Below are 16,981 nucleotides of genomic sequence, written 5' to 3' on the forward strand. Positions count from 1 at the left end.
GACAAAGAACACTTGGTTTTAGATGGGTTGAATGTAAAAAGAAGGATAAGAAAATAACGATTTCTCCTTTGCTAAATGGATTCTCCTAAGTTCAAGGGAAATGAGAGTCCACTAATAGTAGATATAATTCAATCAACCTTTTCTTTTGTTTCATTTTTTTTGTATGTGTATGGGACAGAGTCCAGCTCTGTCGCTCAAGCTGCAATGGCGTGATCTCGGTTCACTGCAACCTCCACCTCCCGGGTTCAAGCAATTCTCGTGCCTCAGCCTCCCAAGTAGCTGGGATTACAGGCATGCACCACCACACCTAGCTAATTTTTGCATTGTTAGTAGAGATAGGGTTTTACCATGTTGGCCAAGCTGGTCTTGAACTCCTGACCTCAAGTGATCTGCCCACCTCGGGCTCCCAAAGTGCTGGGATTACAGGTGAGAGCCACCATGCCTGGCCCTCATTTTCTTTTGTTTCTTTTAATTCATTTTATACATTAGTGATCACAAAGTTTATCCCAGGTTGGTGTCCCGCTTTTACCCGGCACGCTTTCTAGTTGCTTCTCACAGTTAATTCAGAGGCCCGATGGGATACAAAATTTTAGCGTGGGCTTCAAGAAAATAAAGTTTAGAAAGTAGGTTATAATGCTGGAAAAAAGTCATAAATTTCTAAATAAAAAGTAAATTATTTGGGGGTGTGTATACTATAGTTCTCTGTTGGCAGAGGAAATGAAGTGCTGATATTAAATAAATGGTTTTAATTAGAATTTAAATAACAGGTAAATACTTGTTTCTCTAAATATACTTCGAGAATTGGAACCAAGATTATAATTCGAAAAAAATCATACAAACATGTTTTAGAATAAAATCTAAGAAGGAAAGAATTTTGATTAACCAAATAAGCTTTCATTTTAATTATAAACTATTATTTGGCATTTATACACATAAAATATATGTTTAACTGAATATTTTGTACCAACTCTATGAGTATTCCAGATACAGAATTATGATTATAAAATAAAACAATCAAGATATTTCAAGGAAGCATGTGATTCAGTGCCAAAATTACAGTGGTATATCTGTCACAATAGTTATAGCCCATAAAATGTTGACATGAGAACTCTATGTAGGCAATTAATTGCTAGAAGAATAAATGATTTTCATTATGCAGAACATAGAAAGGGACACAATGCAAAATAAAGATATGAAAGCCTTCAGAATGTCTTTATGTTGTTGCTAGTAAGATGACAAAACATAAAGCTATAAGAATCTGGCCATGTGAAATATTTATAGTGAGTATGCCTTGAGTGCTTGCGTGGAAGAAGTGCTCTGTCAGCCACTTTTGGTAGAAGTATGGCCCGATATAGATACCAGGAAAACCTCTTCGACCACAGCCGTGTCCGTAACTGGTGATTCCCATTACAAAAAATCTTTTATATTCTGGTAAGTAGCACATTAATGGTCCACCACTGTCACCCTGTCAAAAAAGTCCCAAAATAGTGTTTGTTACTTCTAGTATTCTTCAAGCAACGGTAATTCTGGAATAAATTATTTACATCGAACATACATTTATATAAATACATGTTTTCAATATACCCCCAACTTATAAAGATCATAGATTTTGAGCTTAATCTTCCAACTCAAACAGGAGGAATTCAGTTTTGCCCAGGTATTTGGAGGAACCATACAGCTGGTAGATAAACGTCTCATCTGCCTAGTTTTGAGCCAGAATATTATAAATCAAATTGTTTGGATTTTTAAATACAATTATTCAGGGGAAATATAATTTAGGAAGTATGTAAAATATTGTAAAAACTGTCTAGTTTTAGAATATTCTCTTGCTTAATACTGTGTGTGGAAAGTATAACTCTAAGATGTATGAAGGATTCTTTTAGGCATGTGTGTGGTTTGCTTGCCAAGGAGAGGAGTAAACTGGCATCTTGCAAGAGATGACAAGTTTCTAAGTGCTGACAATGGCTAGTGCAGCAAAATAAGCATAAATGGCAAAGCCTCTCAGTAGTATTATAAATGACAGTCACTTTCATAGTCTATACAAAATTATGAATGCACCCAACACTGTTACTAAGGCCTGTTAATGCACTCAAAACAACAAGGACACTGAGATAACTGTTTCCAATTCTCTATACAAGGCAGGCATTGAATAATTATTTTTTGATGAGGAGGATGTTTGGCCTAGGAATGCAATCCAATTAGAATGGATTCTTTACTACTTTACTCAGCAAGATTTTTAAGAAAAAGGACACAGGAAAGATAAACTTTAGATTGCAGAAATGAGAATGAGTAGGAAAAGGTGAGAACGTGGGGTACTCAGGAGTGAAGGACTAGTAGATTTGGAAACAAGAAAAGAGGAATAAAGGAAGAGTAAAAAAGCATGAGACAAAACAAAAAATGGATCAATTGTACTTCTTTAAAAAATTAACATTTGTGCTGCAAATGATAACCTCAGAAAAGTGAAAAAACAGTCTATAGAATGGGAGAAAAATTATGTACATTATATATCTGGTAAGGGACTTGTATCCAGAATATATGAAAAAGGCTTATAATTCAGTGATAAAAAGACAACTCAATTTAAAAATGAGGAAGGGATCCAAATAGACATTCTATAAAGAAGCCATATGAATGGCTAATAAATACATGCAAAAATGCTCAACATCATTAGTCATTAAGGAAATGCAAATTAAAACCACTAGGAGATAGCACTTCACACCCACAAGGATGTATTATAAAAAAAAAGACAGTAACAGGCTGGGCGCAGAGGCTCACGCCTGTAATCCCAGCACTTTGGGAGGCCAAGGTGGGCAGATCACTTGAGGTCAGGAGTTCGGGACCAGCTCGGGACCAGCCTGGTCAACAAGGTGAAGCCCCATCTTTACTGAAAATACGAAAAAAAATATCCAGGCATGGTGATGTGCGCCTGTCTTTCCAGTTACCTAGGAGGCTGAGGAATGAGAATCACTAGAACCTGGGAGGCAGAGGTTGCAGTGAACAGAGATTGTGTCACTGCACTCCAGCATGGGTGACAAAGCGAGACTATTTAAAAAAAAAAAAATTGAGCTGTACACTTTTAAGTAGGTGAATTATATCTCAAAGTCAATGATTTAAAAAAAGGATTCAAGGTAAATTCTGCCTATGGTTGACCCCGATGATAGTAGAAACCATGGAATCAGGAACCAAGAAGATTTGGATTGTTGAAATAGTTAAAAAGGAGAAAAAATAATTTAGTATTTTTAGGCCTGATAATTAAGACCACCAGAAAGTTATCAAAGGCCTTGTTTGACAAGTTCCCTTCTGGCTTCAGAAAATATTTTAAAGGAAAATTACTTGGTCTTACCCTGCAAGTATCAAAAGCTCCATCTTCGTCACCTGCACAAAATGAAGTGTTGGGAATTATTCCCCCATAACTCCTCTCAGAATTACACATCTCTCGAGAAATATAATGCACTTCTGCGTCTTGTAAAATATTGGTAACGTTACCTGTTAACAAAAAATACCAGTAAGTTATCTTGGAGCACAGACATTTTCACAGTGATTTATTATTATTTTTTTTTTTGTATTTTTAGTAGAGACGGGGTTTCACCGTGTTAGCCAGGATGGTCTCGATCTCCTGACCTCGTGATCCGCCCGTCTCGGCCTCCCAAAGTGCTGGGATTACAGGCGTGAGCCACTGCGCCCGGCCCCACAGTGATTTAAATGTTGGTGTTTTATAACCAACATTTTATAAGTTTTCTTTCCAAAGTGACTGATTCAATAATTATGTAAAAATATATTCATATGTATGTGTATGAATATGTATGTATGCCTAGGAAGATTGTAGAATGTTTACCTAAATGTTTGTTTGTTTTTGAGATAGGGTCTTGATCTATTGCCCAGGCTGGAGTGCAGTGATGTGACCTCGGCTCACTGCAACCTCTGCCTCCTGGGTGCCAGCCACTCTTGTGCCTCAGCCTCCCGAGTAACTGGGATTACAGGTGCGCAACACCACACCTGGCTAATTTTTTTTTTTTTTTTTTTGAGACGGAGTCTCACGCTGTTGCCCAGGCTGGAGTGCAGTGGCGTGATCTCGGCTCACTGCAAGCTCCGCCTCCTGGGTTCACGCCATTCTCCTGCCTCAGCCTCCTGAGTAGCTGGGACTACAGGCGCCCACCACCGCGCCCGGCTAATTTTTTGTATTTTTAGTAGAGACGGGGTTTCACTGTGGTCTCGATCTCCTGACCTTGTGATCCGCCCGCCTCGGCCTCCCAAAGTGCTGGGATTACAGGCTTGAGCCACCGCGCCCGGCCTTTTTTTTTTTTTTTTTTTTTAATTTTTGAGATGGCGTCTCGCTCTGTCGCCCAGGCTACAGTGCAGAGGCGTGATCTCGGCTCACTGCAAACTCCGCCTCCCGGGTTCAAGCGATCCTCCTGCCTCAGACTCCTGAGCACTCACCATTATGCCCAACTAATTTTTGTAGTTTTAGTAGAGATGGGGTTTCACCATGTTGACCAGGCTGTTCTCGAATTCCTGACTTCAAGCGATCCACCCACCTCGGCCTCCCAAAATACTAGGATTACAGGTGTGAGCCACCACGCCTGGCCAGATGCGCCTTTGTATATTCCCACTAGCAAAGTATGAGGGTTCCAAATTCTTCACATCCTCATCAAGGCTTGTTATTGTCTAGCTTTTTAGTTATAGTCATCCTTGTGTGTCATCCCAGCACTCTGGGAGGCTGTTTTAAAATTACTGCTAGTGTATAGAAATAGAATAGATTTTGTATATGGTCTTATACTGGCTGTATTACTAAACTCTGTTAATTCCAATGGATTTTAGAGCCTATTTTAATTACATCATCTGTGACTAATGAATATTTTGTTATTTCCTTTGTAAGTTGTGTGCCCATCTTTTTCTAGTATTAACACACCTGGTAGGACTTCTACAATATTGAATACAAGTGGAGAAATTGTTCCTGACTTTAAAGGAATGTTTTACTGTAATGATGTTTGCAGTAGTTTAGAGGTCAATAACCTTAATTAGGTTAAGGAAATTCCCTTCTATGTCTAGACTGTTAAGAGTTTCTAACAACGCTTCTACTGCATTTGTTCAGATAACATTTTTTTATCCTTTAACCAATCTGTGATGAATTACATCAAGAGACTTCTAATTTTATTTATATTATTATTTTTGAGACAGGGTCTCGCCCTGTTGTCTGGGCCGCAGAGTGCAGTGGCACAATTAGCTCACTGCAACCTCAAACTCCTGGGTTCAAGCAATCCTTCCGCCTCAACCTCCCAAGTAGCTGGGACTACGGGCATGTGCCACCATGCCCAGCTAATTGTTATTTTTGGTAGGGATAGGGTCTTGCTGTGTTGCCCAGGCTGGTCTCAAACTCCTGGCTTCAAGTGATCCTGCCACCTTGGCCTCCCAAAGGGCTGGGATTGCAAGCATGAGCCACTGCACCCAGCTGAGACTTCCAATTTTATTTTATTTCATTATTATTTATTTATTTTTTGAGACAGAGTCTCACTGTGTCACCCAGGCTGGAGTGCAGTGACGTACTCACTGCAACCTCTGATTCTTGGGTTCAAGTAATCCTCCCTCCTCAGCTTTCCAAGTAGCTGGGACTACAGGCACACACCACCACGCCCAGCTAATTTTTAAATTTTTTGTAGAGTTGAGGTCTTGCTATATTGCCCAGGCCATTCTTGAACTCCTGGGCCCACGCAATTCTCCTGCCTTGGCCTCTCAAAGTGTTGGAATTACAGGTGTGAACCACCACAGTTGGCTGACTTCTAATTTTAAACCACCCTTGGATTCCTGAGATAAACCTAATTTGGTTATGATTAATTCTATTATTTTTTTGAACCAGGGCCCTGCTCTGTTGCCTAGGCTGGTGCCTAGTGTAGTGGCACAATCACAGGTTGCCGCAGCCTCAGCCTCCTGGGCTCATGTGATCCTTCTGCCTCAGCCTCTTGAGTAGCTAGGACTATAGGTGTGCACCACTATGCTCAGATAATTTTTTAGTTTTTTTGTAGAAACAGTGTCTCAGTATGTTGCTCAAGCTGGTCTTGAACTCCTGGCCTCCTAATTTGGCCTCCCAGAGTGCTGAGATGACAGATGTGAGCCACTGTACCTGACCATCAATTCTATCTATAATATACTTTATAGATGTAGTATGTTATTACTAATAATTTGTTTGGAATGTCTGCATTTATAACATTGGGCTTTCTCTTACTACGATTACTTGATTTTGGAATCAATAATAGGATTATTCTCATACACTGACATGGAGTATATTCCTTCCTTTTGTATTCTTTGGAAGCATATGTATATAATTTAAATAATCTTCCTCTAGTTTTTTTTTTTTATTATACTTTAAGTTCTAGGGTACATGTGCACAATGTGCAGGTTTGTTACATATGTACACATGTGTCATGTTAGTGTGCTGCACCCATTAACTCATCATTTACATCAGGTATATCTCCTAATGCTATCCATCCCCCCTCTCCTCACCCCATGACAGGCCCCAGTGTGTGATGTTCCCTTTCCTGTGTCCAACTGTTCTCATTATTCAATTCCCACCTATGAGTGAGAGAGAACATGCAGTGTTTGGTTTTTTGTCCTTGTGATAGTTTGCTGAGAATGATGGTTTCCAGCTTCATCCATGTCCCTACAAAGGACATGAACTCATCCTTTTTTATGGCTGCATAGTATTCCATGGTATATATGTGCCACATTTTCTTAATCCAGTCTATCATTGATGGACATTTGGGTTGGTTCCAAGTTTTTGCTATTGTGAATAGTGCCACAATAAACATACATGTGCATGTGTCTTTATAGCAGCATGACTTATAATCCTTTGGGTATACACCCAGTAAGGGGATGGCTGGGTCAAATGGTATTTCTAGTTCTAGATCCTTGAGGAATTGCCACACTGTCTTCCATAGTGGTTGAACTAGTTTACAGTCCCACCAACAGTGTAAAAGTGTTCCTATTTCTCCACATCCTCTCCAGCACCTGTTGTTTCTTGACTTTTTAATGATCGCCATTGTAACTGGTGTGAGATGGTATCTCATTGTGGTTTTGATTTGCATTTCTCTGATGGCCAGTGATGATGAGCATTTTTTCATGTGTCTGTTGGCTGCATAAATGTCTTCTTTTGAGAAGTGTCTGTTTATATCCTTTGCCCACTTTTTGATGGGGTTTTTTTTTTCTTGTAAATTTGTTTGAGTTCTTTGTAGATTCTGGATATTAGCCCATTGTCAGATGAGTAGATTGCAAAGATTTTCTCCCATTCTCTAGGTTACCTGTTCACTCTGATGGTAGTTTCTTTTGCTGTGCAGAAGCTCTTTAGTTTAATTAGATCCCATTTGTCAGTTTTGACTTTTATTGCCATTGCTTTTGGTGTTTTAGACATGAAGTCCTTGCCCATGCCTATGTCCTGAATGGTATTGCCTAGGTTTTCTTCTAGGGTTTTTATGGTTTTAGATCTAACATTTAAGTGTTTAATCCATCTTGAATTAATTTTTGTATAAGGTGTAAGGAAGGGATCCAGTTTCAGCTTTCTACATATGGCTAGCCAGTTTTCCCAGCACCGTTTATTAAATAGGGAATCCTTTCCCCATTTCTTATTTTTGTCAGGTTTGTCAAAGATCAGATGGTTGTAGATATGTGGTATTATTTCTGAGGGCTCTGTTCTGTTCCATTGATCTAGATCTCTGTTTTGGTACCAGTACCATGCTGTTTTGGTTACTGTAGCCTTGTAGTATAGTTTGAAGTCAGGTAGCATGATGTCTCCAGCTTTGTTCTTTTGGCTTAGGATTGTCTTGGCAATGTGGGCTCTTTTGTTCTGAGTTCTGGTTTTTTGTTTTTGAAAAAACCTAATTACTGATTCAATTCTTTTACACTTTATAGGACTATAGAGGATTTCCATTTCATGTTTGGTCAATTTTGGTTAGTTACCATTTTCATATTTAGTCAATGTATTAATTTCAGTTTGGGCTAGTTACCATTTTCATATTTAGTCAATTTGTTAATTTCAGTTTTGGTTGTTTACAAAGGAATTTATTCATTTTGTCTAAGTACTAAAATTTACAGTATAACATTTTAAAAAGTACTGTGCTATATGTTAGTTCATAATATTAATTCGTTTTTGTGCCTTCTTTCCTTTTGCCATCAGTCTTACCAGTGGTTTGTTGTTTTTTCAGAAAACTGGATTTTGGCTTGTTGGTTTTCTCTTTTCTATTTTCTATTCATTAATTGTTGTGCTTACCTTTATTTCTTTTTTTCTGCTTTCTATGGGTTTAGAATGTTCTGTCTTTTTTTAGTCTCCCTTCATAGTAGCTGAGACTACAGACATATACCACCATGCCTGGCTGTAATATTCTTTTTTTTTCTTTTTTAAAGAGAGATGGGGTCTTGCTCTGTTGCCCAGGCTGGTCTTGAACTCCTGAGCCCAAGCAATTCTCCCACATTGGCCTCCCAGAGTGTTGGGATTACAGGTGTGAACCACTGTACTTGGCCACTGCAATGTTTATTTAAACTTTAAAAAAGTTAGACTTTGAATTCACAGTGTTCAGACTTTATTCTTCAATACTAGGTCAAATATTTGCTCTTCCATATGATTCAAACTATATATATATATATATATATATATATATATTTTTTTTTTTTTTTTTTTTTTTTGAGGTGGAGTCTCAGCCTGTTGCCCAGGCTGGAGTGCAGTGGCGTGATCTTGGCTCACTGCAACCTCCACCTCCTGGGTTCAAGTGATTCTCCTGCTCCAGCCTCCCAAGTAGCTAGGATTACAGGCTCGCGCCACCACGCCCACCTAATTTTTTGTATTTTTAGTAGAGACGGGGTTTCACCATGTTGGCCAGGCTGATCTCGAACTCCTGACCTTGTGATCTGCCCGTCTCGGCCTCCCAAAGTGCTGGGATTACAGGCCTGAGCCACTGCGCCCAGTCTCAAACTAAAAATATATATTTCTAAAACTTTAAATTTTATGTTTTACCTCTACCTGCAGCTCTCAAGTTTTACTATGTGCCATATACATTATTGTTCAATTCTAAGTATTTAAAATTATTATGATTTCATCTTTGACATATGAATCATTTAGTAGTTTTGAATTCTCCAAATGTGTGATGTTAAAAAGCTTACCCTTTTGTCATTTTTTTACAGCTTTATCAGGGTTTAATTTACATAACATGAATATCACACATTGTACCAATGCAGTTGTATTGTACCAATGATTTCTGGTAAATTTATACCAGCACCACAATCCAATTTTAGAGTATTTCCTTCACCTACAGAGTCCTCCTATGCTCACTTGTAATCAGTTCCCAGCGCCAGCCCCACACTTAAGAAATGACTGGCTGGGCGCAGTGGCTCACGCCTATAGTCCCAGCACTTTGGGAGGCTGAGGTGGGCAGATTACCTGAGGTCAGCAGTTCGAGACCAGCCTGACCAACATGGAGAAACCCCATCTCTACTAAAAATACAAAAAATTCGCCAGGCATGGTGGTGCATGCCTGTAATCCCAGGTACTCGGGAGGCTGAGGCAGGAGAATCGCTTGAACCTGGGAGGCGGAGGTTGTGGTGAGCTGAGATTGCGCCACTGCCCTCCAGCCTGGGCAACAAGAGCAAAACTCTGTCTCAAAAAAAAAAAAACAAAAAATAAAAAAAAAAACTGATTTCTGTCTCTCTAGGTTTGCCTTTTCTTGAAATTTTGTATAAATGGAATCATACATTTGTAGTCTTTTTGTATACAGCTTCCTTCATTTAGCCATATACCAATGTTTTCAAGGTTCATCTATTTTGCAGGATAGTTTTCTTCCTTTTTGTTGTTGGATAGTGTTTTGTTGAACAGATATATCATATTTTGTATATCCATTCACTAGTTGGTGGACTTTGGATTGTTTCCAGTTTGGTGAGTTATTAATAATGCTATGATGAGCATTCTTAAGTTTTTGTGTGGACATGTTTTCATTTGTCTTTGGTAGATATCCAGGAGTGGAATTGCTAGGTCATATGGTAACTATGCTTAACACGGTAAGTCCATATTTAACTCTTCAAGGAACTGTCAAACTGTTTTCCTAAGTGGCTTTACCATTTTACATTCTCCTCAGCAATGTATAAGGGTTCCAGTTTCTCCACATCCTTGCTAACACTTGATTTGTTAGTCTTTTGGATTATAATCATTCTAGTAGTTGCATAGTGGCATCTCATTGAGGTTTCAAGGATGTTAACATAAATATATATTTGAAATGAGGTCTTGCTGTGTCACCCATGCTGGAGTGCAGTACAGTGATCATAGCTCACTGCAGCCTTGAGCTCCTAAGTTCAAGTGACCCTCCTGTGTTAGCCTCTCAAGTAGCTGGGACTACAGGCATGTACCACTGTGCCTAGCTAATTTTTATAGCTACGAGATCTTGCTTTGTTGTTGGTCTCAAACTCCTGGCTGCAAGTGATACTTTCACCTTGGCCTCCCAAAACACAGATTACAGGTATGAGCCACTGTACCCAGCCAGTGTTAACAATTTTTCTTTCTTTTTTTTTTTTTTTTGAGACGGAGCCTGGCTCTGTCGCCCAGGCTGGAGTGCAGTGGCGCGATCTCGGCTCACTGCAAGCTCCGCCTCCCAGGTTCACGCCATTCTCCTGCCTCAGCCTCCCGAGTAGCTGGGACTACAGGCGCCCACAACCGCACCCGGCTAATTTTTTGTATTTTTAGTAGAGACGGGGTTTCACCGTGGTCTCGATCTCCTGACCTTGTGATCCGCCCGCCTCGGCCTCCCAAAGTGCTGGGATTACAGGCGTGAGCCACCGCGCCCGGCCCAGTGTTAACAATTTTTCATGTACTATTAGCCATTTGTATATCTACCTTGGTGAAATGTGTTTTCAAATCTTTTTTGTTTCTGCAAATACTATGATGACTTATCTTTTCAAATCTTTTTTTTTTTTTTTTTTTTTTTTTTGAGACGGAGTCTCGCTCTGTCGCCCAGGCTGGAGTGCAGTGGCCGGATCTCAGCTCACTGCAAGCTCCGCCTCCCGAGTTTACACCATTCTCCTGCCTCAGCCTCCCGAGTAGCTGGGACTACAGGCGCCCGCCACCTCGCCCTGCTAGTTGTTTGTATTTTTTAGTAGAGACGGGGTTTCACCGTGTTAGCCAGGATGGTCTCGATCTCCTGACCTTGTGATCCACCCGTCTCGGCCTTCCAAAGTGCTGGGATTACAGGCTTGAGCCACCGCGCCCGGCCATCTTTTCAAATCTTTATCCAATTTATTTTTTATTTTTTTGAGGCAGGCTCTTGCTTTTTTGCTCAGGCTGGAGTGCAGTGACACAATCACAGCTTACTACAGTCTCAACCTCATGGGCCTCAAGCGATCCTCCCACTTTAGCCTCCTGAGTAGCTGGGACTACAGGCGTATGCCACCATGCCCTGCTCGTTTTTTGGTATTTTTTTACAGATGGGGTTTTACCATATTGCTCAGGCTGGTCTCAAACTCCTGAGCTCAAGCGATCCACCTGCCTCAGACCCCCAAAGTTTAGAGATTACAGGCGTTAGCCACTTTGCCTGGCCTTAAAACAAATTTTTCTTTACAAATTCTCGTTAATGATAACAATTCACACATGACTACTTCCAACCTTATTTTCTAGTCAGACCCTTCTTAATAAACCACATATTTTACTTTACATCATTTTGGTTCAGGGAGTCCAATAAAATTATTAATTTCATATTGAAATGGAAATGCATGCAACAAAAAATAAGGAAAGGGTTTTCAGAATGATGATATGTCAAATTAGCATTTACATTCCTGGCAAAAAGCCAGTTGGTTACGATGTATTATCATGTTTTATACACTGCTGGAGATATTTGCAGCTCTTTTTCCATTGATTTTCTTAATGGTGGCTTTTGAAGAGGATATATGTTTAAATTTTGATGAAGTCCAATTTATCATTTTTATTTTTATTAATGGTTGTGCTTTTAGTGTCCTAAGAAATCATTGCCTAACCCAACGACCCAACGACTCAAAGACTTTTCTCTTTGCTTTTTTCCTAGAAGTCTTACAACTGTAGCTCTTATACTTAGGTCTGTGATCCATTTTGAGTTAATTATTTCTCTAAGTCTCTTGGTGCTCCTAAAACATATCATAGACTGCTTATAAACAGTTGCTTAATAAACAACAGGAATTTATTTCTCACAGTTCTGGATGCTGAAATTGAAGATCAAGGCACTGGCAGATTCGGTGTCTGATTAGGGCCATTTTCTGGTTCATAAATTGTGACTTTCAGCTGTATCCTTACGTGGTGGACGGGCAAGGCAGTTCTTTCGGCCTCTTTTATAAGGGCGCCGATCTCGCTGATGAGAGCTCTGCCCTCTCAAAAGGCCCTACCTCCTAATATCATCACCTTAGGAGTTAGGATTTCAACATATGAATTTTGGATGGACACAAACATTCAGATTGTACCACTATTGAATACAGTATGGAGCAAAACTCCGAGGGTTTTTTTTGTGTGTGTGTGTGGCGTAAGGATATCCGGTTGTCCTAGCATAGTTTGTTGAAAAGACTGTTTTCCATTATATTGTCTTGGCACTGTTGTGAAAATGGCCATAAATATAAGGGTTTTTTCCCCCTCTATGTTGTGTTCCAATAATCTACAGTCTATCTTTTAAACATTAAATTTTTTTAGAGATGGTCTCGTGTTACCCAAAGACTAGAGTGCAGTGGCATGATCACGACTCACTGAAGCCTCAAACTCTTGGGTTCAAGTGATCTTCCTGCCTCAACCTTCCAAGTAGCTGGGACTGTGGCTGCACACCACCACACCTGGTTTATTTTTATTTTTGCAGAGATCGGGGCTCACCGTATTGCACAGGCCGATCTTTAAATTCCTGAGCTCTCGCGATTCTCCTGCCTTGGTCTCCCAAAATGCTGGGATTACAGGCATGAACCACCACTCCCAGCCTCTACAGGTCTGTCTTTACACCAATGTGTTAATTGCTGTAGTTTTATAATATGTTTTGAAATCAGATAGTGTAACTCCTTCAGTTTTTTTTTTCCCCCAAAATAATTTTGGCTATTCTAGATCCCTTGCCTTTCCATATAGATTTCAGGATTGGCTTGTTAGTTTGCATGAAAAATCCAACTGGCATTTTATAGGCCAATCTGTGAATAATTGCCTTATTAACAACATTGAGTCTTCTGACCCATGAATGTAGTATGAGTCTCCATTTATTTTAGGTCTTCTTTAATTTCTCTAAGTAATGTTTTTGTAGTTTTCATTGTACAAGTCTTACACATCTTTTGTTAAATCTGTTCCTAATTATTCATTATTTTACATGCTATTATCAGCTGGGTGCGGTGGCTAATGTCTGTAATCCCAGCACTTTGGGAGGCCAAGGCAGGCGGATCACTTGAGGCCAGGAGTTTGAGACCAGCCTGGCCAACATGGTGAAACCCCCTCTCTACTAAAAATACAAAACTTAGCCGGGCATGGTGGCGCACACCTGTAATCCCAGCTACTCAGGAGGCTGAGGCATGAGAATCGCTTAAACCTGGGAGGCGGAGATTGCACCGAGCTGAGATTGCACCATTGCACTCCAGCCTGGGTGAAAGAGTGAGACTCTGTCTCAAAAAATAAAAATAAAAAAATAAACGCTATTATGAATAGAATTGTGTTCTTAAATTTTGTTTTCAGATAGTTTATTGTGAGTATAGACATATGATTGATTTTTCCTGTAACCTCAATGAACTTGTTTTACTAGATTGTTTTGTAGATTCCTTCAGCATTTCTACATTTACAGAATCATGTCATCTGTGAATAAAGTTTCCCTTTTTGATTTCCAATTTGTGTGCCTTTAATGTCTTTTTCTTGCCTATTGCACTGGCTAAAATCCTTGCTGTGTTCCTGATTTTATAGGGAAAGCATTCATTCTTTTACCATTAAGTAGGATGGTTAGCTTATTCTTTATAGATGCTCTTCATCAGTTTAAGCTTCCTTCTATTGCTATTTCTTTTTTTAAAAAAATAATTTCAACTTTTATTTTAGATTCAGGAGATACGTGTTACCTAGATACATGCCTGATGCTGAGATTTTGGGTACTACTGATCTTGTCACCCAGGGCATAATTGAACACATATACTGAGCATAGTACCCCCAAATTAGTTTTTTGGCCCTTGGCCCCCTCCCTCCCATCCTCTTCTAGTAGTCCCTGGTGTCTTTTGTGACCACCTTTATGTTCATGAGTACCCACTATTTACCTCCCACTTGTAAGTGAGAACATGCAGTACTTGGTTTTCTGTTCCTGTGTTAATTCACTTAGGATAAGGGCCTCCAACTCCATTCACGCTGCTGTAAAGGACATGATTCTGCTTTTTTTTATGGCTGTATAGTATTCTGTGGTGCATATGTACCACAGTTTCTTTATCCAGTCTATTGTTGATGGGCACCTTGGTTGATTCCATGTCTTTGCTATTGCAAATAGTGCTGTGATGAACACAGGAGTGCATACGTCTTTTTGGTAGAATGATTTATATTCCTTTGGATATATACACAGTAATAGGATTGCTGGGTCCAATGGTGATTCTGGTTTAAATTCTTTGAGAAATCTCCAAACTGCTTTCCACAGAGGCGGAACTAATTTCTATTCCCACCAGTAGTGTGTAAGCATTCCTTTCTCTTGACAGCCTTGGCAGCATGTGTTTTTTGGCTTTTTTTAACAATAGCCATTCTGATTGGTGTGAGATAGTATCTCCTTGTGATTTTGATTTGCATTTCTCTGATGATTAGTGATGTTGAATATTTTTTCTATGTTGTTGGCTGCTTGTATGTCTTTTGAGAAGTATCCATTCATGTCTTTTGCCTATTTTTTAATGGGGTTAATTGGTTTTTGGCCTGTTCAATTGTTTAAGTTCCTTACAGATTCCCGATATTAGACCTTTGTAGGATACATAGCTTGCAAGTATTTTCTCTCATTCTGTAGGTTGTCTGTTTTCTCTGTTAATAGTTTCTATTGCTGTGCAGAAATTTTTCAGTTTAATTAGTTCCCACTTGTCAATTTTTATTTTTGTTGCAATTGCTTTTGAGGACTTAGTCATAAACTCTTTCCCAAGGTCAATGTCCAGAATGGCATTTCTTGGGTTTTCTTCTAGGATTCTTATAGCTTGAGGTCTTACATTTGAATCTGTAACCTATGTCGAGTTAATTTTTGCATATGGTGATAGGATAGAGGTCTGGTTTCATTCTTCTGCATATGGCTAGCCAGCTATCCCAGCACCATTTATTGAACAGGGAGTTCTTTCCCCATTGACTTTGTTAAAGATCAGATGGTGTGTGGCTTTATTTCTGGGATGTCTATTCTGTTCTATTGGTCTATGTGTCTGTTTTTGTAACAATACCATGCTGTTTTAGTTACTGTACTCTTTTTTTTTTTTTTTTTTTGAGATGGAGTCTTGCTCTGTCACCCAGGCTCAAATACAGTGGCATGATCTCAGCTCACTGCTACCTCCCCTCCCAGGTTCAAGTGATTCTCCTGCCTCAGCCTCCCAAGTAGCTGGGATTGTAGCTGTGTGCCACCATGCCCTGCTAATTTTTAGAGATGGGGTTGGAACATATTGGCCAGGCTGGTCTCAAACTCCTGACCACAAGTGATCTGCCCACCTCGGCCTCCCAAAGTGCTGGGATTATAGGCAAGAGTCACCATGCCCAGTGTTACTGTAGTGTTATAGTATAGTTTAAAGTTGGGTAATGTGATGTTTCCAGCTTTGTTCTTTTTGCTTAAGATTGCCTTGGCTATTTGGGCTCTTTTTGGGTTCCATATAAATTTTAGAATAGTTTTTTCTAGTCCTGTGAAAAAATGACATTGGTAGCTTGATAGGAATATCATTGAATCTATAGATTGATTTGGGCAGTATGGACATTTTAATGATATTGATTTTTCCTGTCTATGAACATGGAATGTTTTCCCATTTTTCTGTGTCATCTATGATTTCTTTCAGCAGTGTTTTGCAGTTCTCCTTATAGAAATCTTTCGCCTCCTTGGTTAGATGTATTCCTATGAGGTTTTTTTTTTGTTGTTGTTGTTGCTTGTTTGTTTTTTGTTTTTTTGGCATGTGGTTATTGTAAATGATATCGCATTCTTGATTTGGCTCTCAACTTGAATGTTATTGATGTATAGAAATGCTACTGATTTTTGTACATTTATTTTGTATCCTGGAACTTTACTGAAGTCATTTATCAGTTTCAGGAACCTTTTGGTGGAGTCTTTAGGGTTTTCTAGAATCATACCATCAGTGAAGACAGTTTGGCTTCTTTTCCTATTTGGGTACCTTTTATTTCTTTCTCTTGCCTGATTGCTATGGCTAGGACTTCTTATTGCTATTTCTTTTGAGAATTTTTAAACTTAGAATGGTGTTGGATTTTATCAAATATATTTTCCACATCATTTGCAGTGATCTTGTCATTTTTATCTTTTATTAATATAGGCTTTATTTTATTGATTTTCAGATGTAAAACCAACCTTGCATTTTTGAAAGAAATTCCACTAGGTAGTGTATATAATCCTTTTTAATATGTTGCTGTATTCAGTTTGCTAACATTTTGTTGATGATTTTTGAGTCTGTATTCATGAAAGTTGTTTCTCTGTAGTTTTCTTGTAATGTCTTTGGTTTGGTATCAGGATAATAATACTAGGCTTACATAACTATCTGGGAAATACTCCCTTCTCTATTTTCTGAGTGTGTAATATTAGAACTATCTCTTCTTTAAATATTTGATATAATTCACTTGTGAAGTCAACTGGGCTTGGGTTTTTTTTTAAATGGGAAGACTTTAAATTACTAATTATATTTATGTACTTGTTACAAGTCTATTCAGATACTTGTTTCTTCTTGAGCCAGTTATCGTAATTTTTTTCCTTTTAGGAATTTATTACTGTTACTAAAATTTATGTGTAACAAATATAATGTTAATCAGTATTTAAATACTTCTCCTGAATAA

The 16,981-nt window shown here is 38.9% G+C and overlaps 1 protein-coding gene across 2 annotated transcripts in view; it reads right to left on the minus strand.

Annotated features, from left to right (window-relative positions):
• Positions 1-1,185: 1,185 nt before the first annotated feature.
• Positions 1,186-16,981, minus strand: part of LOC105474362 (transmembrane serine protease 12) — a 45,693-nt gene continuing 29,897 nt past the window's right edge. For both annotated transcript variants that reach the window (XM_011728978.3, XM_011728979.3), the window contains exons 4-5: positions 3,341-3,483; positions 1,186-1,465 (exon numbers count right to left, since the gene is read on the minus strand). In XM_011728978.3, the coding sequence (XP_011727280.2) occupies positions 1,214-1,465; positions 3,341-3,483 (395 nt within the window). In that variant the 3' untranslated portion in view covers positions 1,186-1,213. The remainder of the gene's footprint in view (positions 1,466-3,340; positions 3,484-16,981) is intronic.

This window comes from Macaca nemestrina, chromosome 10, assembly GCF_043159975.1.
Source record: "Macaca nemestrina isolate mMacNem1 chromosome 10, mMacNem.hap1, whole genome shotgun sequence".
NCBI classification, from domain to species: Eukaryota; Metazoa; Chordata; class Mammalia; order Primates; family Cercopithecidae; genus Macaca; species Macaca nemestrina.